At 43.8% G+C, this 25,000-nt stretch overlaps 1 protein-coding gene across 7 annotated transcripts in view; it reads right to left on the bottom strand.

Moving 5' to 3' along the window:
- The window catches only part of chd9 (chromodomain helicase DNA binding protein 9), a 213,241-nt gene that overhangs the window by 81,756 nt on the left and 106,485 nt on the right, over positions 1 to 25,000 (bottom strand). For all 7 annotated transcript variants that reach the window (XM_083759950.1, XM_083759949.1, XM_083759952.1 and 4 more), the window contains 10 exons: positions 21,060 to 21,206; positions 19,001 to 19,069; positions 17,539 to 17,594; positions 15,638 to 15,755; positions 15,046 to 15,132; positions 14,651 to 14,788; positions 11,307 to 11,428; positions 8,145 to 8,388; positions 2,103 to 2,279; positions 681 to 824 (listed from right to left, as the gene is read on the bottom strand). In XM_083759950.1, the coding sequence (XP_083616076.1) occupies positions 681 to 824; positions 2,103 to 2,279; positions 8,145 to 8,388; positions 11,307 to 11,428; positions 14,651 to 14,788; positions 15,046 to 15,132; positions 15,638 to 15,755; positions 17,539 to 17,594; positions 19,001 to 19,069; positions 21,060 to 21,206 (1,302 nt within the window). The remainder of the gene's footprint in view (positions 1 to 680; positions 825 to 2,102; positions 2,280 to 8,144; positions 8,389 to 11,306; positions 11,429 to 14,650; positions 14,789 to 15,045; positions 15,133 to 15,637; positions 15,756 to 17,538; positions 17,595 to 19,000; positions 19,070 to 21,059; positions 21,207 to 25,000) is intronic.

Here is a 25,000-nt window from a genome sequence, read left to right on the forward strand (position 1 = left end):
CTTACGGTCTATATGCTCATATCCCATGGTTCATAGCCTTACGGTCTATATGCTCATATCCCATGGTTCATAGCCTTACGGTCTATGCTCATAGCCCATGGTTCATAGCCTTACGGTCTATATGCTCATAGCCCATGGTTCATAGCCTTACGGTCTATGCTCATATCCCATGGTTCATAGCCTTACGGTCTATATGCTCATATCCCATGGTTCATAGCCTTACGGTCTATATGCTCATATCCCATGGTTCATAGCCTTACGGTCTATATGCTCATATCCCATGGTTCATAGCCTTACGGTCTATATGCTCATATCCCATGGTTCATAGCCTTACGGTCTATATGCTCATATCCCATGGTTCATAGCCTTACGGTCTATATGCTCATATCCCATGGTTCATAGCCTTACGGTCTATATGCTCATATCCCATGGTTCATAGCCTTACGGTCTATGCTCATAGCCCATGGAAGAGTGATGCGTTGCTGCCTTGAAGTCTGACTGCAACCCTATATACTGCAAACCCATAATAAATAGCTGGACCAAAATACCATTTAGGGACAGAGCAAGCTCCTATACTTCTATACCCTATTCTTTCCGGTCAGCGGCTGACTTGCGGACAGCGTCGCAGGTCACGGCGGGGACGGAAATGGAGCCCTTTACGTTCTGTTCAAGTTCCTCACCTGCTCCTCTGTCTTGAGGTCTCCAAACTCCGACATGAAGGTGTTCTCCGAGGGGAAGCGAGTGGGCTCCAGGAAGTGCAGCAGACTGAAGAGCTCCTCCACGGTGTTTTGGAGAGGAGTCCCTGTCAACAGAACCTTGTGCTCCTGCAGGAGGTCCATGGAGGTACAGGAGGAGGAGAGAGGAGATCAACCCATTAACCCATTTGGACCTGAGAACCATTCTACAAAATGCCTTCTAAATTCTGACAGTTTTCTGAAAAACCCATGTTTCTATGTCAGTCACGTCAAGTACCCTCAGAAATATATGTAATTGGCCGCCGACCCCCATCTGAAAATATGTTGTTCCAGGATTCCCCCAGAAGCAAAGATTTGACTTAACACGTTCGCTCTGAAAGAATATATATTCAAAGACTTGCACCACATTTTCAAGACTTTTCAAAAATAGCAGACCTACAAGCTCGTAGTGCGGCACTCGGTGCCGCGCTATGAGCTTGTAGATCTGCTAAATCTATTGTGTTTATAGCTAAAGTATAACATAATGCTATAAACACCAAAAGGGGTTAATGTACAGGTTAAGACCTGAGGTCGGGAGTCGGGACCCATTTGTTGGTTACAGACATTATATTTCAAAAGGTTTCAAAATTATACATTTTAAAACAAACAAAGAAACAATCTAAGAAATTCCATAAATAAATAATAATAATTTAGAATAGTCAAAATAGCCGAACTGCAAGCGAGCAACGCAATGTGAATGGCCGTGCGCTTGTATCTGGTCTAGTTTGGGTCCTTGATAAATCATTTTAATGAATATAAAAACAGCACAGAGTGACATAAATGACAAAGAGAGGGAGGGCATAACGATACTGCAGCATGGCCCAGATTCAAACTAGGGCAGAAAATACTTCTTTGCGATTATTCTATAGATTACTTTTTCAATTAACGTAATCTTGAAGTGCGTTTATTTTAAGACAAATGTTATGTCAACAAAGAAAAACAAGTTTATAACAATTGACTAAATCGATTAGTCTGATTAATCACTTAAGCCCTGTTTATTATGTTTAATACTTTGTCGAACAACAGTGTTGCAGAAAAAGTAGTTGGTAGAGCTATCCGATTAGTTCGGTTACACCCTTCGAGTGGAGAATAATAATGCAGAATGGGCCAGGTTCAAACCATTTCACAATACTGTGAATGGTTTGCACCTCAGCCATGTACAGTAAAGCTGCATTTTGACATCAATTTGAACAATGTCTGACATACTTAAGCGATGCTATAAAAAAGGGTGTGGATGGCATGTTAAATAAGCATCGTCATGGTGACTGGCTTCGCTGGCATAAATCCTTCCTTTTTTCCCCCTGTGTCTATTCGATATCAAAAAGGAATGCGTTGTTTCTTTCTTTTCTACAGGAGGATGATACATACCAAGCTCATGAGCTTGAAGCCCTCTAGCAGCTTACAGTTCTTGTTCTTGAGGCGGTGGGCCTCGTCGATGATCACACAGCGCCACTCTATAGCGTTGAGCTCCGGACAGCCTCCTAAGATCATCTCAAAGGTGGTGATGACCGCATGGAACCTGTAGCACCCGCGCACCACACGTCCCTGGGCACGCGCACACGCACACGCACACACACACACACACACACACACACACACACACACACACACACACACACACACACACACACACACACACACACACACACACACACACACACACACACACACACACACAGCATGAATATGAGTCAAAACAAGCCATTTAGTTATGAAATACTTTGCTCAGGCCAAGGACACCTTAGCAGAGAGAGAGAGAGAGAGAGGAAGCAGATGTGTGATAGGGGTCACCAAAGATTTGGCGACCTCTCTGCAGTATCTCTGAGGACTCGGACACCCTTTTGAAGACCCCTCCTTTAAGAACTTAAAACCCCATTGTGGTGTGGGCCTGCATCCAGACTAAAGTTAAAACCCCATTGTGGTGTGGGCCTGTGGGCCTGCATCCAGACTAATTGGACTCTGAGCTGGGTGTGACTGTCTCTAACATTTTGCCACACAGTGTTTGTACATAGACCTGGTGTGAAATAGCGAACACTGAAGCCTGAAGCACATCTCCCTTTAGCCAAGAGGAACACTGAAGCCTGAAGCACATCTCCCTTATAGCCAAGAGGAACACTGAAGCCTGAAGCACATCTCCCTTTAGCCAAGAGGAACACTGAAGCCTGAAGCACATCTCCCTTATAGCCAAGAGGAACACTGAAGCCTGAAGCACATCTCCCTTTAGCCAAGAGGAACACTGAAGCCTGAAGCACATCTCCCTTTAGCCAAGAGGAACACTGAAGCACATCTCCCTTAAAGCCAAGAGGAACACTGAAGCACATCTCCCTTAAAGCCAAGAGGAACACTGAAGCCTGAAGCACATCTCCCTTTAGCCAAGAGGAACACTGAAGCCTGAAGCACATCTCCCTTTAGCCAAGAGGAACACTGAAGCACATCTCCCTTTAGCCAAGAGGAACACTGAAGCACATCTCCCTTAAAGCCAAGAGGAACACTGAAGCACATCTCCCTTTAGCCAAGAGGAACACTGAAGCCTGAAGCACATCTCCCTTTAGCCAAGAGGAACACTGAAGCCTGAAGCACATCTCCCTTTAGCCAAGAGGAACACTGAAGCACATCTCCCTTAAAGCCAAGAGGAACACTGAAGCCTGAAGCACATCTCCCTTATAGCCAAGAGGAACACTGAAGCCTGAAGCACATCTCCCTTTAGCCAAGAGGAACACTGAAGCACATCTCCCTTTAGCCAAGAGGAACACTGAAGCCTGAAGCACATCTCCCTTTAGCCAAGAGGAACACTGAAGCACATCTCCCTTTAGCCAAGAGGAACACTGAAGCCTGAAGCACATCTCCCTTTAGCCAAGAGGAACACTGAAGCACATCTCCCTTATAGCCAAGAGGAACACTGAAGCCTGAAGCACATCTCCCTTTAGCCAAGAGGAACACTGAAGCACATCTCCCTTATAGCCAAGAGGAACACTGAAGCCTGAAGCACATCTCCCTTTAGCCAAGAGGAACACTGAAGCCTGAAGCACATCTCCCTTTAGCCAAGAGGAACACTGAAGCACATCTCCCTTATAGCCAAGAGGAACACTGAAGCACATCTCCCTTTAGCCAAGAGGAACACTGAAGCACATCTCCCTTTAGCCAAGAGGAACACTGAAGCCTGAAGCACATCTCCCTTTAGCCAAGAGGAACACTGAAGCACATCTCCCTTTAGCCAAGAGGAACACTGAAGCCTGAAGCACATCTCCCTTTAGCCAAGAGGAACACTGAAGCACATCTCCCTTATAGCCAAGAGGAACACTGAAGCCTGAAGCACATCTCCCTTTAGCCAAGAGGAACACTGAAGCCTGAAGCACATCTCCCTTTAGCCAAGAGGAACACTGAAGCACATCTCCCTTATAGCCAAGAGGAACACTGAAGCCTGAAGCACATCTCCCTTTAGCCAAGAGGAACACTGAAGCCTGAAGCACATCTCCCTTTAGCCAAGAGGAACACTGAAGCCTGAAGCACATCTCCCTTTAGCCAAGAGGAACACTGAAGCACATCTCCCTTTAGCCAAGAGGAACACTGAAGCACATCTCCCTTTAGCCAAGAGGAACACTGAAGCCTGAAGCACATCTCCCTTTAGCCAAGAGGAACACTGAAGCACATCTCCCTTTAGCCAAGAGGAACACTGAAGCCTGAAGCACATCTCCCTTTAGCCAAGAGGAACACTGAAGCACATCTCCCTTATAGCCAAGAGGAACACTGAAGCCTGAAGCACATCTCCCTTTAGCCAAGAGGAACACTGAAGCCTGAAGCACATCTCCCTTTAGCCAAGAGGGCATTCCGTCTTATTAGCTCAGTGGTAGAAATATAATCTCCCGTGCTGGATTTGAATCCCAGGAAGGACATTCAGTACATTTTAGGGATCGCAGTTTTAAGTATTGCAAGGGCTGGACTGCAAAATCAAACACCTTTCTGAATTTATCTTCACTCACGTTAACGTGTAAACACAGGCCACTGGTTTCTGGGAAAGCCAGGTTTGATAGAATACAAGTATGCTGTGTAGAGCAGCATCAACCGAAAAGAAAAACACAAGTACAACCAATAACCCAGAACTATCATCATTTTTTAAATTTAACTATATCATTTTAAGATGCTAGAGAAAAGATTTTCTCTCCAAGATGCCGACAGTGATCCCCATGAGAGGGGGGGTGGTGCACCTACGATACATTTAGCATGCTAAGAGCTCAGTCACAACAAGTGCTCCAAACTGCCTGGTGTGACACTGACAGTGCATTTTAACAGTGCTGTATTTATCTATGGGCAATAGTCGAAAAGTGGGCGGAGGAACGCCGCCCGAAAACAACGGTGCTGTGCCAGCTGAACTGAGACTTAAACGGGTTCTTATCAACACTGAGCAAAGTGCACATTTTCCTTTCATTGTGATGCTGGCAGCAATATTAACTACCTTTGCTGGGAACCCCCTGGAACCCCACTTTGATAACCACTGCATTGCAGAACCACTGTCCATCACTGTGCAGAAACCACTGCATTACAGAACCACTGTCCATCACTGTGCAGAAACCACTGCATTACAGAACCACTGTCCATCACTGTGCAGAAACCACTGCATTGCAGAACCACTGTCCATCACTGTGCAGAAACCACTGCATTGCAGAACCACTGTCCATCACTGTGCAGAAACCACTGCATTACAGTCAGAACCACTGTCCATCACTGTGTCAGTATTCCTGATTAACCACTGCATTACAGTCAGAACCACTGTCCATCACTGTGTCAGTATTCCTGATTAACCACTGCATTACAGTCAGAACCACTGTCCATCACTGTGTCAGTATTCCTGATTAACCACTGCATTACAGTCAGAACCACTGTCCATCACTGTGTCAGAATTCCTGATGAGTATCGTGTGATTAATCCTAATGCTTAATGCACAAGCTACAGCACATGTGTGTTCACATCTGTGACATTAGCTCATATTAATTAGCATACATCAGATGGAATGGTTTACATGTTCAGGTATAGCATACTGAATGTATCAGAAACCATATGTGACTTTTATTAAATATTAATACTGCTGCTGCTAGTGATTTGTATCATTACAATAATAAAACTGACGACATTGGGGGAGAAAACCAGAGTATCTCGGCAACCTCTTGATAAAAGACATTTAAATATATTTCGGTGATCCATTTCAGTTGTTAAACAGAAGGCCGGAATCTGCTACATGCTACACTTTTTCACTTTCACTTTCCACCTTTGATTAAGGTACTATTTTGCCTTAACAATAATCCTTTGTTGGATAAAGATGACATGCAGCACTGATGTCAAGCAGAACATGAGAACTGTCTCAGCCATCAGGGTATTCATCTTGTAATCGTCTTTTGTAAGATTTCATTTTCCCAGCTGAATGCGAGTGGTGGTACTCCCACAAACTCATTTTATTCTGGTAAATTAACGCCTCTGACAGAATTACCCTGCTGTCCCTGTGGCTTTGGTTGCCATGACAATTAACATGGCTTTGTGAATAAAGGTGAGCCAATTAACTCAGATGAATCTCAAAGACAAAAAGGTATACGAGACAAATTAAACGGAAGTAAAAATGCCGTCGCTGTCAGGCAGAACACTTTTCCATCTTTTTATGTCTTGCATAAATCAATGCCCGATTTTATACTTTCTGACTGTCATGCAAAAGTACCTATCTACAAGTATCTACAAGCTCACAACGCATCATAAGTATTAACAATAGCTAATAAGTAGCAGCATTTGACACAGTGAACCACCAGCTGTTCCTAGACACCCTAGTTGATCTAGGCATCGGCGGGACGGCACTAAAGTGGTTCTCCTCCTACCCAACTGACCGGACCTACCAGGTTTCTATCATCCCCCCGTACCCTCCAAACTGGGGTCCCACAGGTATCTGCACTTGGTCCCCTCCTTTTCTCCCTGTACACTAAATCTCTTGGCACTATCATCTCTACTCACAATCACTATCACTCTACTCACAATCACTATCATCTCTACTCACAATCTATCTTATCACTGCTATGCCAATGACACCCCCCCCCCCCCTGTACGTACTACTACATTTTGAATTTGCTTTGAAATGCTTTTAAGGGAAAATACATCAAATTACAAACTTGTTCTCTAGTTTAATCAACAGCCTGCAGTATAAAAAGCATAATTTCCCCCATAGGGCAAAACCATTTTGTAATGAACAGAGTTTTTGTAATGGGGTGATGTTAAGCCACAGTAAGTTGCCAGTTATACACTATGTGATCACAAAGCAGGGTGTAGGAGGGGCAGGGGAACTGGACACATCACTGGTTGTGACTAAACTTTGCTTTGTGCGGTTTCATCACATCATCAACAAGAGCAGAAAGCTTTTGTTTCTGCAGCTTTCTGTTCTGTATGAGAGGCAAATATCGGACTCCTTACAGTAGATAACCCTTCAGTGACTACTACCGTACACCAACGTTATTATAGACTATAAACAAAGTACCACAAACTAAAATGTAATGATTTTTGTTAACTGAACTAAATAAAAACTACCGTAATTTCCGGACTATAAGGCGCACCTGAATATAAGCCACACCAGCCAAATTTAGGGAAAATCCCAAATATGTACGTATACAAGCCGCACCGGACTGTAAACCGCAGGTGGCCCCCTAGTGGCCGTTACGTTAGCTCAGAGCCTTAGATGGCGCTGCGTCAGCTGTAAAAATCCATAGATAAGCCGCACCGTTGTATAAGCCGCAGGGTTCAAATCATGGGTAAAAAGGTGCGTCTTATAGGCTTATAGAATATGAGAAAATTATTGTCCACAGCATTTTCCAAATAAAGTAAAACATGTATTTATATCTGAAACTGTATTTTGTGTTTATAAAACAAACCATACAAATTATAGACAAAATGCTATATTTGGTTATGTTTTTATTACACAGTACTTAACCCTTTCAATCCTATAACCAACAAAAAAACAAAAGTATAATTTTTTTTTTAACCTAAAGCACTAAAACTAAACTAAACTAAAACTATTAGCATTAGCATTAGCAAATACGGTCTAAAAAGTAATAAAGCTAACTGAAAAATAAAACAAAAAAATAGTATTTTAGCTATTATAACCTAGCTGTACAGCAGTGATTCTCAACCCTTTCTGAATCAGGGAAAATCTTGAAAAGTGTTCCCAGCCCACCAGGCAGACCAGAAGGAAGCTGTGGGGCAAAGCACGCGTAGTACAATACCATGATATTTTTATACTAATGTTATATTATCATTAAAATATTGCCAAATATTTGGGGTCAATATCATCATGGCCCACCGGTTGAGGAGGATTATTTATTAAATTGCAACGATCATCCACCAGACCACCACAAAACAGCGTTTACACAAAGCGTGTCCTACCTGTGCGTCCCTGAAGTACATCTCGTACTGCTGCAGCATCTGGCGGCTGATCATGCTGCCGTGGTACACGATGATGTTCAGATGGGTCCAGCTGCGGAACTCACGCTCCCAGTTTGTGATGGTGGAGAGCGGGGCGATGATGAGGAAGGGCCCCTTGATGCCCACACGGAGGATCTCCTCCAGGAACGTAAGGGACTGGATGGTCTTTCCCAGGCCCATTTCATCAGCCAGGATGCAGTTCCGTCTGACCAGAGAGACAGAGGGGACAGAATGATGACGGTGCGTTTTAACAGCAGGCCACAGCCTGGCGTATTCTTGTCTATGGGACCCGGCAACTACTGGCGATAAGAGGCGATAGTCAAAAAGTGGGCGTGAAACATGAAAACGTGTTATCTTTGGACGACATCGTTCGGCTATAGCCAATCAAATCCATGTGTTGCTTTATTTACCCTCCATACCACCTATACGAGGACATGGGTACATGACAGCAGGAACGCCCACTAGGAGATCGCCCAGAGTCGCCGTTGTTCTCCCGCTGTTAAAACATACTGTGAGTCACTTCTTCCAACAGCTTCCAGTAGTCTCCATTGGCCTGCCTCTACTACTCTTTGTGATAATACTATTTTTACAGCGTGTCTCTGCAGGAGTCTAGCAATCTATAAGAGGGGTCAGTCTGTGCGTCCCGTCCAGACTCCAGAGCTAACTGTAGCTCAGTCGATAGAGCACTTGCCTTTTGACCACACGGTCATGTGTTCGCTCCCCGCCCGGGCACTGCCAACTCGGCGTAGGAGTAACACCACTTGTGTGTGGCAAGTCATGCAGTAAGTAAGTGCTGGGAGCTGATGGTAGGTGTTGCGCTCCATCTCCCAGGGACCTCGAAGAGGTGACTCCATCTCCCAGGGACCTCGAAGAGGTGACTCCCAGGTGCACAGCGGAACCAGGAGAGAGTCCAGCACTCTGGCTGATACAGACAATGAGCCTCTCCAACCTACTTACTTACTTTACTTATAATATTATGCATAATTAATAAGATTCATAATAAGACATATTTTTGTCAGCGTGGAGGCACACATACGGGGCTATATACTGTGCATACCGTTTCTGAATGCATGAAAATGTTTTAGCAGTTAAACCCTTTCACAGAGAAAGTTGAAGATTGCCCTCATTTCTAGGATCATAATGACATCAATGATTACTGACTGTACTAAAGCCTAATGACTAGGCTATTGGCAATGTATTCTTCTCATGTTTCGTCTGACTGTAGCCTAATTACAGTCATTTAGTTTCCAACTAAATATCCGAGTTGAGATTAGATGATACCGTATTGATCCAGGGAGGGAAACTCAAGTGATACCTGCCCATGAAAGCTCCCCAGGCGGGGAACTAAAATAAGAACGCACCCTTTCCTCTTTAATCACAAACTACCACAGGGCCCTCACAAACTACCACAGGGCCCCCACAAACTACCACAGGGCCCCCACAAACTACCACAGGGCCCCCACAAACTACCACAGGGCCCCCACAAACTACCACAGGGCCCTCACAAACTACCACAGGGCCCTCACAAACTACCACAGGGCCCCCACAAACTACCACAGAGCCCCCACAAACTACCACAGGGCCCCCACAAACTACCACAGGGCCCTCACAAACTACCACAGAGCCCCCACAAACTACCACAGGGCCCCCACAAACACAAAGTCCTTCCTGGAGAATCTAAAGCTGCACTCCGACTGCCAGAAACAAGAGAGGAGAGCAGAGGAAAGGAGAGAAGGAAGAACAGAGAGGGAAATACAGACAGGACACCATATCAAAGAAATGAATGGGGGAGCGTGAAGGAGAAAGCAACATCATGAGCCCTAATTATACGGCTGGTAGATGAGCCACCGGAGTGGGGCGCTCATTTATTCAGTTGTCCGGTGTGTGTGTGTGTGTGTGTGTGTGTGTGTGTGTGTGTGGGGGGGGGGGGGGGGTACTATGTCTTGATGCTAATTTCCAATGCGTAGATATTCCCATTGGCCTCATAAACACCTCTCCACTCCATCTGATGAATCTCATTGCGTAGGCACAAAGCCACACACACACACTCCAGAAACACGCAGTTTCCATGCCACACACACACCCTAACTCCAGAATTAAAGTGCTATGCTTCGTTTATGGTCGTGGGCGGCGAGCTACTGTACAAAACGTGTATGCAGCAGCATATACACCTCCACAGGAAATGATCCTCGTCTCGGAGGCACAAGCAAATTATGTGAGCTCAGCCAAATGGTGGCAGACTCTCTCGCACACGCACACACGCACGCACACACACACACACACACACAAGCGCACACACACCTACACACACACGGCAGGAACACCGATTCATTATTCATCGTCAACGCTCTGCCCGCACCGACGCGACTGCTCGTGCACAAATGAAGAGCCTCGCACCGAGCCTCTCTGAATCAATGAATATAACATTCCATCACCATGGAGCTATTAAAGCTACATAAGCAGCTTAGCAGCCGTGTGGATACCTTGCGGTTTGCCCGAGGCACAAGGCATATGCTACACGTCCTGTATGTATACTGTCATACTGTATGCCCGGAGATTACAGTACAGCAGTCAGTGTGTCTGCTGGCAGCACGACTGGTCTACCTCAAGGAAGAGAGAGGGTACATTTTCCCTATACACATCCATGCAACTCAGTAAGTATGCTGTGTCCGGGTAGCTCAGGCGGCATAGAGCTCTCGCCGTTGGACCAGATCATGGGTTCGTCAGCATGTGAGTATAGCAGGACGACTTGGATGCGGTGAGACTGATGGTAGGTGTTGGATGCAGTAAGACTGATGGTAGGTGTTGGATGCAGTAAGACTGATGGTAGGTGTTGGATGCGGTGAGACTGATGGTAGGTGTTGGATGCGGTGAGACTGATGGTAGGTGTTGGATGCGGTAAGACTGATGGTAGGTGTTGCGCTCTACCTCAGCAATCAATCTCCCGGGGGCTATTTCCACCATTTTGAAATTTGTAAAAAGAAAAAAAAAAAAAAAAAAGTAAAAAAAAAAAATGTTTTTATTAATAATAATAATAACAATAAGGGAACGTTTTTTGGACATACAAGGTTTCCGACCAACAGCAACAATATGTACAGTAGAAGTACAGAGAGAGAGACTGACCTGTTGTACCAGTTGAAGAGGAGCCAGTTGACTCCCTCGAGCTGGTAGTCCCTGAGGCCGTTACTGTTCCTGTACTCCCTCGACTGATCCCGTTTCTTCCAAAGATTGGCCGGCGGACGATCCTGACACACACACACACACACACACACACACACACACACACACACACACACACACACACACACACACACACACACACACACACACACACACACACACACACACACACACACACACACACACACACACACACACACACACACACACACCCCAATATACAGCGCTCATTTAGATACGGTACTTTAATAGTACTGTAATTGCTATTATTATCTTAAAAGCTTAAGAAGATACCGTAATTTCTTTTTTTGAATATAAAATATATATTTGTATCTATATTCTGAGAGCAATTGGCTGCACACTTAAATGTTATGCTAAAAGGATTTTATATTTACAGAGAAAGTAGGGGTTTTTACTGTTCTTCTACGATTCTACCCCCATCTGAAAATATGTTGTTCCAGGGAACCCCCCAGAAGCAAAGATATGAGTTAAAATCGTTCGCTGTGAAAGAATATATATTCAAAGATTTGCACCACATTTTCACGATTTTTCATAAATAAGCAGATCTACAAGCACTCTGTGACGCGCTATGAGCGTGTAGATCTGCTATTGTTCAATAGCTAAAGCTTAAAACACCAAAAAGGGTTCCCGCCCAGAATGGATTGAATAGGTTAAACCGTCCAAGCAAACAGCCTTCGACGCCGACACCAGCACTTCCTGCTACAGCCAGACAGGTAGAGGGACGTCAGGTAGAGGTCAGAGGTAGGTATAGGTCAGAGGTAGGTAGGTAGAGGTCAGCCAGACAGGTAGAGGGACGTCAGGTAGAGGTCAGAGGTAGGTAGAGGTCAGAGGTAGGTAGGTAGAGGTCAGCCAGACAGGTAGAGGGACGTCAGGTAGAGGTCAGAGGTAGGTATAGGTCAGAGGTAGGTAGGTAGAGGTCAGCCAGACAGGTAGAGGGACGTCAGGTAGAGGTCAGAGGTAGGTAGAGGTCAGAGGTAGGTAGGTAGAGGTCAGCCAGACAGGTAGAGGGACGTCAGGTATAGGTCAGAGGTAGGTAGAGGTCAGAGGTAGGTAGGTAGAGGTCAGAGGTAGGTAGAGGTCAGAGGTAGGTAGGTAGAGGTCAGAGGTAGGTAGAGGTCAGAGGTAGGTAGAGGTCAGAGGTAGGTAGAGGTCAGAGGTAGGTAGAGGTCAGCCAGACAGGTAGAGGGACGTCAGGTAGAGGTCAGAGGTAGGTAGAGGTCAGAGGTAGGTAGAGGTCAGCCAGACAGGTAGAGGGACGTCAGGTAGAGGTCAGAGGTAGGTAGAGGTCAGAGGTAGGTAGGTAGAGGTCAGAGGTAGGTAGAGGTCAGAGGTAGGTAGGTAGAGGTCAGAGGTAGGTAGAGGTCAGAGGTAGGTAGAGGTCAGAGGTAGGTAGGTAGAGGTCAGCCAGACAGGTAGAGTGACGTCAGGTAGAGGTCAGAGGTAGGTAGAGGTCAGAGGTAGGTAGGTAGAGGTCAGCCAGACAGGTAGAGTGACGTCACGTCATTCATAAAAAGGAACGTACCTTGAATGACTGAACGCAAACAATGGGCGACGCACAGCTAATGGCCACAGTATATGTATTGTGATCATTACAATAAACTCTGGTGAATGTGTTGCACCATTTGCACCACTAGATGCAAAGACGTGCCAAGTCTTTGCATTGACTTATGTAATCGAGGTGCTCGAACAAATATTTCATCTTTCAGTGGGAACGCACATTTAGGCTAATTTCTATTTCATACAATGTACATCCCTCTTATGTGTCTACTGTATGTCAGAGCTCTATGCATGGTACTGGGGTATAATCTTTATTGAGGATTGACACTACTGAAATTGATAGTATAGAGATAATTAATGTAAAACTTCAGGTAAGTGGATAGATAGATAGAGTCTACAGGCTTTCCACATTAGTCCGGTGGTTTGTGTACCACCAGCTGTTTGTTGGTCCACCACTGGATCTGGGGAACCAGAACACTTTACTCTCAAGTTAAAGAATTCCACTTCGAATGCATTCTTATCAAATCAAATTACAGATTTCATTTTCAACTAATGATGTTGTTGTCTGCAACAGCTCTCACTACTGAAAGTATCATTCAGGTGAAAAACATGAACGCCAGAGGTGACAACAGATCCCGAGAACAACTACAACAGACTTGGTTAATAACTATGTGACGAAAATAAGGTAACGGGTCCATACATGTGTGTCAAGTGGACCAAATAACCCAAACTACTTGATGTGACTTTTCTGACAATACAAGATGTGCGTCTCGGGGAATTAAACATACTGTATATGTTCCAATAACTGAGAAACAGCAATGGCTTGCCGAAGTGAATGTCACTGTCCTTCTAACAGCTGAAAGGTTAAGAAGTGAGCGAACACACACATCACACACACAAACAATAATGTGTTTTTGTTGTGCTGTGTGCTATGAGGAAGCCGGAATGAATGCGCCAAACAGAGGTAATTGACTTTCCACTTCACTTATTTTTGAAGGCTGCATTTAACCCACGGCAGGTGGGAGAGGCTGGTGGAGGGAGGCGAGATACTAGAGGTGCGATGAGGGTGGTTTAAAAAAAAAAAATAAGGCCAATAGCCGGTAAGGGAGCAGAGCAATAAGAATGTCTATGCTCAGCCCAGATTTTCCTGAGATACCAGAACTAGCTTTAAGAGGATTCCCATTCCGTCGTAGACCCAGTGTGTAAGCATCCCATGGAAACATAGACAAGTGGAAATCAACAAAAACAGAGGACTTTGTGATATGGAGTTGAAGGCAACATTCAATGAAACAATAGTCCAAACTCAGATAGTCTTTGCACTTATTGCCATTTCCAACTCGACATATCAATGAGTGTACGCCATGGCAATCTGCTTTCTCTTTTGTAGATGAGAACACTAGGAATGAGATTACTGTTGGGGTCCTCCTGAGGCGGGCACATATTGAATGGTTGGGGGGTTTGTGTTAACGCTGGGGTCTTGTTAAATGGTTAAGAGTCTTGAGTCGGTGCATATTACATGGTAGGGGTCTTGAGGGTATGAGTACATTGGGGACTTGAGGTGGCCTGTGCTTAAGTGGTAGTGGTCTTGATGGGGTAAATATTAAACAGGGTCTTGAGATGGTACATGTTAAGTGGTAAGAGATCTTGAAGGTGTGTGTGTTAAACAGTTAGGGTCTTGAGAGGGTACATATTAAACAGTTAGGATCTTGAGGGGGTAAATATTAAACGGTTGGGGTCTTGAGGGCGTGTGTGTGCGTGTGTCGTCTTACCACCCTGCGTGAGTCTGCCTTGACTGCCTGCAGCTGCTCAAACTCCTCGATCTTGCTCTGGTCCACGTCTCCCTTCAGCTCCCAGGTGCTGTCCTCATAGGCCAGGGAGCACCACTTCACCAAGTAGTACACCACCTCCTGGAGGGGCACAGACAACACATTAACTCACATTACACATCACATTATACACTCGTGCCGCAGGCCAGACTCTGGCTTTTGTAATATTAACAAGGGCTGCAAAGAAACCCCATTAGCATGACCTTGGGCTGCTCTGTGTGAAAAGAAATGAGGGGGAGGTTTGGGGTTTAGCACCCATAAAGAGGCAGTAAAACATGCATGCACACGCACACAGGAAAGGTAGGTATTATTACCACCTGTAAGTGGACTCTTCTCACCTCTCCTGTGTCCTTGTCCTCACAATAGGACACCTCCAATACCCGGTCTACCTCCACATAGTCAGGGTTGAAGGGGTCCTCTTCCGTCTGAGAGAGAGAGAGAGAATCCACTTTAAGTAGTGTTGGAAAATATTCCAAAGTGCCGACCACAACAACACGCAGGACGGGGCAGGGACTCAATTTTCCATAACCCTTTGAACGTTGGCGCGACAGACCTGTTTGGTGGATTGCCCGTATGACTTAAAACTGATTAAAAAACGTGGATTAAACAAACAGCGAATGTGTTCTACAATTAATTAACTCGGGCAAATCGTGAATAGTAGTCAAAGTGTTAATACAGAGAGAGAGAGAGAGAGAGCATGTGTCTAAGAATCTATAAAGCTAACTGCCCACACACCATCTGGAATCTGAGCCAAGCATCATCACACAGTACCCACTGCTCGCTCACACGCACTCACACTACCTGGACAAGTATGCACCATGCCCTTCAGACACTACATTTCTACACTTACAGCACACACACACACACACACACACACACACACACACACACACACACACACACACACGTCACACACCCACACACCCTTACATCTGCGAAGAAGAGGGCCCTCTGTGCTTGTTTCATCTTGAATCGTTTGATCTTCTGCTGTATCCTCTTGTCTTTTTCCAGCTGCGGTTCCGTGGCCCACTCACAGTGGAGGTAGGAGCTGACACGCACACGCACACACACACACACACACACACACACACACACACACACACACACACACACACACACACACACACACACACACAGTGTAAGGTTGGAAACGACTCCTCAAGAAACATTCAAACCTGCTTCTGTGGTCCACACGACGTTAGTTAGCAAATACCATGGTACAACATGTTAGGAATCTCATAATAATAATTTCTATATAAATAACTAAATCATTTTCCAGTAGCAGTACCAGTAAGGAAAAGGATACACAAATGCTGTTAGGGTAACGGGTACGGTCGCCCCTTTTCCATCTCGCCCCACTACTCTACATACTGTAAATAACAAACATAACTCATGTTGGTGATTATATAAAAGGTATTATCATATTAATTTATCATTGTTAAGTTCACTCTGTATATCCACGGGCATAATAGCATGATGATGCCATTACACAACTAAATTACACAACTAAATTAACGTAATTAAGCAGTCACCGTCTCTGTGACATGTAGTTCTTTCTATAGTATAGAGATCGACTACTATACAATCAAATAAATATGTATACAAGATAATTTCAGATTTCAGAGAGGGAGGGAAATACTAAATTAACTGTTAACTACATTTTAAAAAATGGCGGGCGAGTTGGTAAAGGGGCGAGTCATTTAGTATTGGCTGTTAGTAGTGTAGTGGTGGCAGCAGTAGCAGCATTAGAAAGGAGTAGTTACACTAGTAGTAGCGTTAGAATTAGCTGTACGTGTACAGCTAGTAGACGCAACAGCCTCAGAATAAGTAGTAGTTTTACTACTACCAGTATTAGTAGTATTAGTGATATTAGTAATAGTAGCAGTAGAATTAGCAGATGTAGATGTGATAGTAGTAGTAATATCTTTCTTGAGTGTGATGAAAGCTGAGACGAAGCAGAGATGGCTGTGGTCACTAGTGTGGTGGGATTCTTCTGTCATGAGCCAGAAGTGGTACATGTGAGTCCAGGGGTAGAGGTGTTGAGTGTACTTACTGTAACACCTCTAAAGTAAAACGGAAACAATGCGAGCACTGCTTACAAATATATGCCTCAATCGAGGATTTGACGGACAAATTAATGATGATCCAGCTGTTTATGTGGTTGTATCGGACAGAGGTTATGGGCCTTGAAGGACCAACCGTTAACACCACTACACTCTTTTATTTATTTATACTGTGACATATCAATCCGGGGACTCCAGTTAGCCTGGCGGCTCCATCCATTGAAAGCTCATGTCACGCTCACGGCCTGCATGTCTCACATCACATCCCCTCTCTCTCCAAAGCTCTCATCCCTGTGTCTCTCTGCTCACGGCCTGCATGTCTCACATCACATCCCCTCTCTCTCCAAAGCTCTCATCCCTGTGTGTCTCTGCTCACGGCCTGCATGTCTCACATCACATCCCCTCTCTCTCCAAAGCTCTCATCCCTGTGTCTCTCTGCTCACGGCCTGCATGTCTCACATCACATCCCCTCTCTCTCCAAAGCTCTCATTCCTGTGTCTCTCTGCTCACGGCCTGCATGTCTCACATCACATCCCCTCTCTCTCCAAAGCTCTCATTCCTGTGTCTCTCTGCTCACGGCCTGCATGTCTCACATCACATCCCCTCTCTCTCCAAAGCTCTCATTCCTGTGTCTCTCTGCTCACGGCCTGCATGTCTCACATCACATCCCCTCTCTCTCCAAAGCTCTCATTCCTGTGTCTCTCTGCTCTACTGTCTAATATAATAGAAACATTATTAATGCCGTTACAAAATATCAAGAGAACTCACTAGTTTTTGTATTTTACAAAGAACTCTTCCACTTCAACAACCACTCCAGGGGAGACCTGTGAAGAGGGATGAAACAGAACCAAGTACAGTATTATTACATACATTATCCCACGGGTTGTTTTATTATTGGCCGAAACAGGCTTTACAGCTGTGCTCATATCACAAAAAAGAACACCTGCTGGGCTATTACAGACTCTTTGTTGTGAAATGAACTAGTACTTTCCTAGTACTAGCACACCATGAAATGTATGATGGTTCATTAAGGTTGATACTGTAAACAAAAGAAAACAAAAAAACAACAACCTTCGTCTTTGTAACCTTTGTATAGTCGCAATATCACACTCAAGGGTGTTTTCTTTCCATTTTATTGCACAATTACAGTATTATAAGAATACTCTTGAGAGCTTATTGTTGCTTATTGTACAGCCAACAATGAGTGCACAACTGTACAACTGTAACCCAGGATGCTATTAGTTTGGCAAAAAGAGGGGGCAGAGTAAATTTGTGACCATATTTGACTGAGGGGCTGGCCATTGTGCAGCCTCCAGCTTTTCACCAGAGGAGATTTTTTTTTTAACCCATTTAGGCCTGAGATCAGATTAGAAAACGTCTTCTACATCCTGACAGTTTTCTGAAAAAGCTATGTTTCTGTGTCAGTCGTTCTTCAATTTAAAAAAAAATAGCAGACCTACAAGCTCGTAGCGCGCCACTCGGTGGCACGCTATGAGCTTGTAGATCTGCTATTTTTCAATAGCTAAAGTATAGCATAATGCTAACACTCAACATTAACCCCAAAATGGGTTAATAACACAGGCAGACTTTTCAAATACTAGAGCATGTCTGAAATAAATGTCGGAGCTGAAATCAACATGCAAATATGAAATAAATGCTTAAACATGTAGCTAGGTGTAATGTTAAGAGTCCACAGAAGTGAACTTTTCAAGCCTGTTTAGTGTTTTCTCAACTCGCTGATTCTGTAAGATATTACTCTATAAGCCATATCTCCAAAACTGGGGGGAGTGGGACAACCAATGGCAATTTGAAGATATGATTCCCTGCTTTCATATGACATTAAAAAAAAAAAGAATCGAGTCCAGCCCCTCAGTCAAATCTGGTCACATTTTGTTTAGAATGGACATTGCATGTCAAAGAAAATGTGAACGTACCTCCTTCTTGACCACACGAGAGGTCATTATTTTAAAGAAAATGTGAACGTACCTCCTTCTTGACCACACGAGAGGTCATTATTTTAAAGAAAATGTGAACGTACCTCCTTCTTGACCACACGAGAGGTCATTATTTTAAAATGTGAACGTACCTCCTTCTTGACCACACGAGAGGTCATTATTTTAAAATGTGAACGTACCTCCTTCTTGACCACACGAGAGGTCATTATTTTAAAATGTGAACGTACCTCCTTCTTGACCACACGAGAGGTCATTATTTTAAAATGTGAACGTACCTCCTTCTTGACCACACGAGAGGTCATTATTTTGTCGACGACAGCAGCATCCTCTTCACTGGGATTTTCCTGAAAAACGGTATAAACACACAAACAGTTAAAACATTGAAATATTGATTATAAAGGCATTTTTGTCCCAATAATGCCTAATTTATGCACCATCATAAGACATGTTGCACGCCTAAAATAGCAGATCTGGAAGCTCACAAAACCTTGCGGATGAGAGGCATTGTTTGTGAGAGAGATGTGTTCACTAGCCTCTGCCTCTCAATGGCAGGCAAACCACCCCATCCAGGATATATACTGACAGCATGGTGAGGATAATAATAATAAACTTTATTTGTATAGCACCTTTCATACATAAATGCAGCTCAAAGTGCTTCACAGGGCAGGACACAAAAATATAATACAATAAAACACAAGTAGTTAAAATGATAGAACAATGGCAAAGAACAAAATTGAATATAAGAACATAAAATAAATAAAAACTAATAAAAACACCACATGCAGCAAATCAGTCAGGGCAGGGTAGGAACTTGCATAGTAAAACTCAACTAAAAGCAAGAGTGAAGAGGTGAGTCTTGAGTTGATATTTAAAAATGTCTACAGAGGGTGCGTGTCTGAGCTCGAATGGAAGTTTATTCCAGGCTGTTGGGCCGTAGAAGCAAAAAGCTGCCTCACCATACCTTTTTGTGCACATTCTTTTAGGCACTTCAAGTGGATGTTAAAGCTACCCTCTGTAACCGTCCTGTTCAATCCCAGATTTAAATCCTGCCCAAGTGCTGGAATTGCAGCCACTGAGCCAGGGACAGGCAACCTTTATTATCAAAAGAGACATTTATTTGCTTCATTTATATATTTGTGATTTCCCTGGTCTATTATTACTTTTTCATAGTTACCAGCCTGCCAGCAGCGTTGGTGCTGAACATTAATAAAGTCTTTATTTTACTTCAATAATATTTCTTATTTTTATTTTATTAGGCGACACAATTTTCTTTACAATAGGAGAATGCAATTATAAATGTATGCCTTAAAGTATGAATGAAACAATAATACCGCCTCTCATTCCTTTGCATAGCGACTGGGAGCTCTAACATTCAGCTCTAGAGCACCAGGTTGCCTACAGTATACTCATAAGCTATTAGCACTGAGCTAATAGCTTACACATTTTAAGCTTACAATAATTATATTATAATAATCATAACACCTAAAAAAATAAAAGCACTGCTCCTTCGATACTTTCAAACATCTGAGAGGAATTGTATTTGAGAATATTATATTAACCCATGCATTTAAGAACACTGCAGGGTTCATGAATTCTCAAAGGAACAATTTATCCTTGAGATCTTCTCTGCTGTCCTTGTTGTTCATACAAAGAGGAGAATCATGTTTTATTCAGTACGCTGCAGCGTTTCTGCCAGATATCCAATTTGGAGGGAAAAGGGGTTACTTAAAACCCATTAGTCTAAATTTCAAAACTACAAATTATTTCATCCTCAAAGAACTACGGTACGATGCAAGAGTAGCGCTTAAAGTGGCAAATCTGAAATTGACCTTACCAAGTGCTCTGCTTTCAGCCAAGCAGTCATTGTGTTTGAGTAGGTGTCGATTTATGCCAAATGGAGGTAACCTCACTGTATCTGATGGAAAGCTGGCTCAAAATGTATAATTTAATATAGAAAATCCCCCACCCCCCCCCCCCCCCCAAAAAAAAAGAGTAAAAAATGACACATATATATTGTAATTTGTACTGTACAGTTATCTAGGGACAAATCATCCTTTCTACAGAACACTAATAGATTTGCGTCATTAAGTGCATTTGGGACCGCATGTCCGACCGTTGTTTCCACATCCGTTGGTGTGTCTAATCTGCGTGTGCATCCCGTGTGCATCCCGTGTGCATCCCGTGTGCATCCCGTGTGCATCCCGTGCATTTAGCAATGTAACAGGATGGTGACGACGTACTCCATATTTGTCATTTGATTCATAAACACTGTGATTGTCATTTCTGAGTTGTACAGCGTGGTGCTAGCCGAGGGAGGGAGTGATTGCTACTCACCACAAACAGCTGGACAGCGGGCTCCTTGCGGGCTCCCGTGTTGGTCTTCTTGGTTTTCACGATGACCTTCACTTCCTCGTCTGACAGGCGAGCCTCCATCTCCTCCGAATACTTCTTCCTCTTCACCTGCCGGTTGGAACGTCTCTTCTACACGTAGGAAAGAGCAGGGCTCAACGTTAGTAAATGTTTTCTTTAAGTACCAGGTCTTATTCCCTATAAAATAAAATAAAATAAAAAATAAATTGGCACACAATGAGGAAGGAGAAGGCATTATATTACACAGCGTAAAGATGTCCTGTGTGGACAGACATGGTCTAATGAAGAGATAGAAGAAGCCCTTATCGCAATATGCCATGGTCAGACCATCATATGATCAAAAGCTGAAGGTTACACACAAAAACACTGCAGTGTACACGACCATCGCACATTTGTACAATGTCGCATTAAAGTAAAGAGTTTGCGCTCGTAGTACAGATCTGGACCGGGAATCCCGACGGCTCTACTGATCTGAAGTCAGATAGAAGTGGTAGGTTTGTTTGTGTGTAGACAGTATAGGCTACTCCTATTAACCTTGTAGAGATCTGCTAACACACACACACACACACACACACACACACACACACACACACACACACACACACACACACGCACACACAATTAAAACTGCAACAATGATGCAACTTCACCCCCTAAATCGCACCGAGTCTACCGAACTACAGGTGTGAATGCGACCTACGGTATGTCATCTCTGATTACTGATTGTTAATGAATGCTAATGAGCACTGGCAATGTACCTTCATGTCACTACGTGTCATTATGAATTATGAGCTAGCCTAATGACAGAGTCGTTAGTGTCACAGAACTGGTTGGAATAACGTGTTCCTTCCACGCGCTGCGTCCAGTCGCCGAAACTCCTGCCTGTCAGGTGAAAAAATGCGTCTTGGACTCCTCATGCATTGAAGGAAGCATGAGGTCAGTCCGTACGTTGCTCTCCCCAGGTTGGCGGAGGGAGTGTAGAGCCCAGGATTACATACGTAGATAGACAATTGACACCGGGTGATAGAAATGGGTTACAAAATCGTGGGATAAAAAGTATAGTTAAAAAAAAGAAGGTGGTGTCACAGATAAAGTTCACCTTTATCCAATGAGACAACAAGAAGTGGAACCAGCTGAACCGCAGCACACCAATTCTGGAGAGCTTGTATATCGGCTATTGCTAGCAAAGACATTTGAAGGGCTGTATTTTGCGTGTCTTAAGTACCAGGTCTTATTCCCTAACTTGAGTAAACTAAAGACCTGGAGGCGTGATCAATGCTCTTTGGCCACTCAGAATAGCCAAATGGCATTGACCACGCCTCCAGGTCTTTAGTTTACTCAAGTTAGGGAATAAGACCTGGTACTTAACCCATTCTGACCGGGCACCCATTTTGGTGTTAGTATCATGTTATGCTTTAGCTATTGAAAAATAGCAGACCTACAAGCTCGTATCGCGCCACCGAGTGGCGCGATACGGGCTTGTAGGTCTGCTATTTTTTGAAAAATCGAAGAACGACTGACATTTTTAGAATCTGATCTCAGGTCAGAATGGGTTGATCAGACCAGTGTGTGTCCAGTGGAAACCTCGTATGAATCTGATCTCAGGTCAGAATGTGTTAAGACACACAAAATACAGCCCTTAGTGTAGAGGAGGGCAAGTAGGCTAGAGCCCTGGGGGTTCCTGGGCAATGAAGTATACAGAGTTTAATTGGTTTAAAAAAAAATTAAAGAGTGAACCATTCATTTTCCACAAGCTGTTAGGGCTGTAATAGTCTTTTGGTGGGTGTCCAACATCAAGCACCACAATCTGTTCATAAGCTTATTCCAGCATGCAGCTTTTGTGCATTTTCTCCACAGATGGTATTAATTTCTCTACAAAAAACAACCATGTGTACCTAGTGCTCGTATGACTAATAATTCACTCCACACATACGTTCAACCGTGCAAAATGTCAATTAAGTAGGCCTGCGGAAACCACAAAAGCTCTCAAATCCAGCAGCTGTACGTATATACTGTATATTCTAAAAACTTCAATCCGAACATAGCCTCTATCCTACTGTCCTGATATGTGTGTGTTGTATCGTCATCGCACACATGGGCCTGTCACAATTATTAAACAATCGCCTAATCGTAATTATTTGAGATGATCGCAATATTATTATTATTTTTTGCATGATCGTCATAATCATTTCGGTGTCTTATATTTAAAAAAACAAATCCTAAAATAGTAGAAATAGCAGATCTGCAAAAAGCTGATACGTTATGATAATTATTAAATCATCATATCTGCCTTATGCACCTTTTGTTTTCAAATCATAAAAGCCAAACAGAAATGTAATTTTCATTCATAATGTTCCAACGTTCGATGACAGAAACAATAAAATCGTTAAATCACAATTATTTGAGCGACAAATCATCAACTAAAATGTCATAATCCCTATGCACACGTGGGATCCGCAGCTTGTCTCCCACATCAATGCACAAGCCCCTCCTAACGATAATACATTGTTAATTAGCAATAAATGCCACAGAGCTAAAGTTAATTAGGCGTATAGGAGAATATCCTCACTGGAGAATACCGTTCGAGGACCCTGAGCAGCCTAAGTTGACCATAAGCAGATGACAGGTGAGGGGGGGGCCGGGGGTGGTGAGGAGAAGGCCTGACAACATGACAGCATCCCCTCTCTCGGTGACAGTGCATGTGTGCCAGCAGCCTGCCAAACGCCACTTTGACTTCTTCCGTGGGATCATCTCTAAATGAGTCATCAACACCGCTTTAATTAAAGCCAGGGTGCCGTTTAATGAGCCTAATTATACCGTATCCTTCCAGGACAAGGAGCAGAGAGAGAGGAGATGGGGAGAGAGAGAGAGATGGAGAGAGAGAGTCACTCCCCGCTCTATCAGATCTGTCAATCTCAACATGGCAGATAGATCTTGTCAATTAGAGCTGGAGTGTCTGTCTGCTGGATCTGATGCTTCTCACCAAAGCTGTGTTTCAATGAACAGTACAGCTGGTGGGGCGCAAGGCAAGCAAGGCCACGCTGACGGTGCAATGGTTTTTAGACTAGAAGAACCTCCATCTTTGGACCTACAGTACGGCGTCCGTGTCTAGCCTAACAACAAAGGTTTTTAATTACAGGCGTTACATTTTTTAACTTACAGTACAATGACATATACATACATAGATTCTAAAATACCCCCCCCCCCCCCCAACAGATACTCAACTACATATAACATGCCCATTAACAATTTTGGTAAATATATTCCCGATCTGATGCTGCCATGAATTCCCACAATACGCCATGTTGAAAATGGTTAAGCATAAGGATTAAGTGACGTTGGATTGCATGGATTACAGCAAAATAAGATCTCAATAAGATCTCCTAATGTGCAATTTGTGAAACGGTGTGAAAGGAGCATCCACACTATTGTTGTTTCCTAAAACAACACATTATGGAAAATGATGATGTTATATCAATATTGTTCCTGTTGTTCTACATACTATACTGCTACAACCAGGCCAGGCTTTAACCTTTGCTTTTTATGAAAGATGCTTCAGAACATTGACCACTTTAAATGCTCAAATCTTAATCAGGCCAGTGTGTGTCCGGTGGAAACCTCGTATGAATCTGATCTCAGGTCAGAATGGGTTAAAATGATTGAAATTGCAGATTGTCTATTTCCGCTGTGCAGCATGCACCTGTAGAAGACATGCTGGCTTCTATGGAATCCAAATGACTGAAGTCAGTCGTGGCGACTGAGAACTTGAATCCATGAGTTAGGCTGCGGCTACATATGGACACGGAAACATGAGGCAGTTTTTCACACCCTACAGATCAACACATTCATTAGAATGGATACGTTAGTGGCAGTGCAAGCGACCTTTTTTAACCCATTGAGATCAG

The sequence above is a fragment of the Protomyctophum parallelum genome (assembly GCF_964188405.1).
Source record: "Protomyctophum parallelum genome assembly, chromosome: 2".
In the NCBI taxonomy this organism is placed as follows: Eukaryota; Metazoa; Chordata; class Actinopteri; order Myctophiformes; family Myctophidae; genus Protomyctophum; species Protomyctophum parallelum.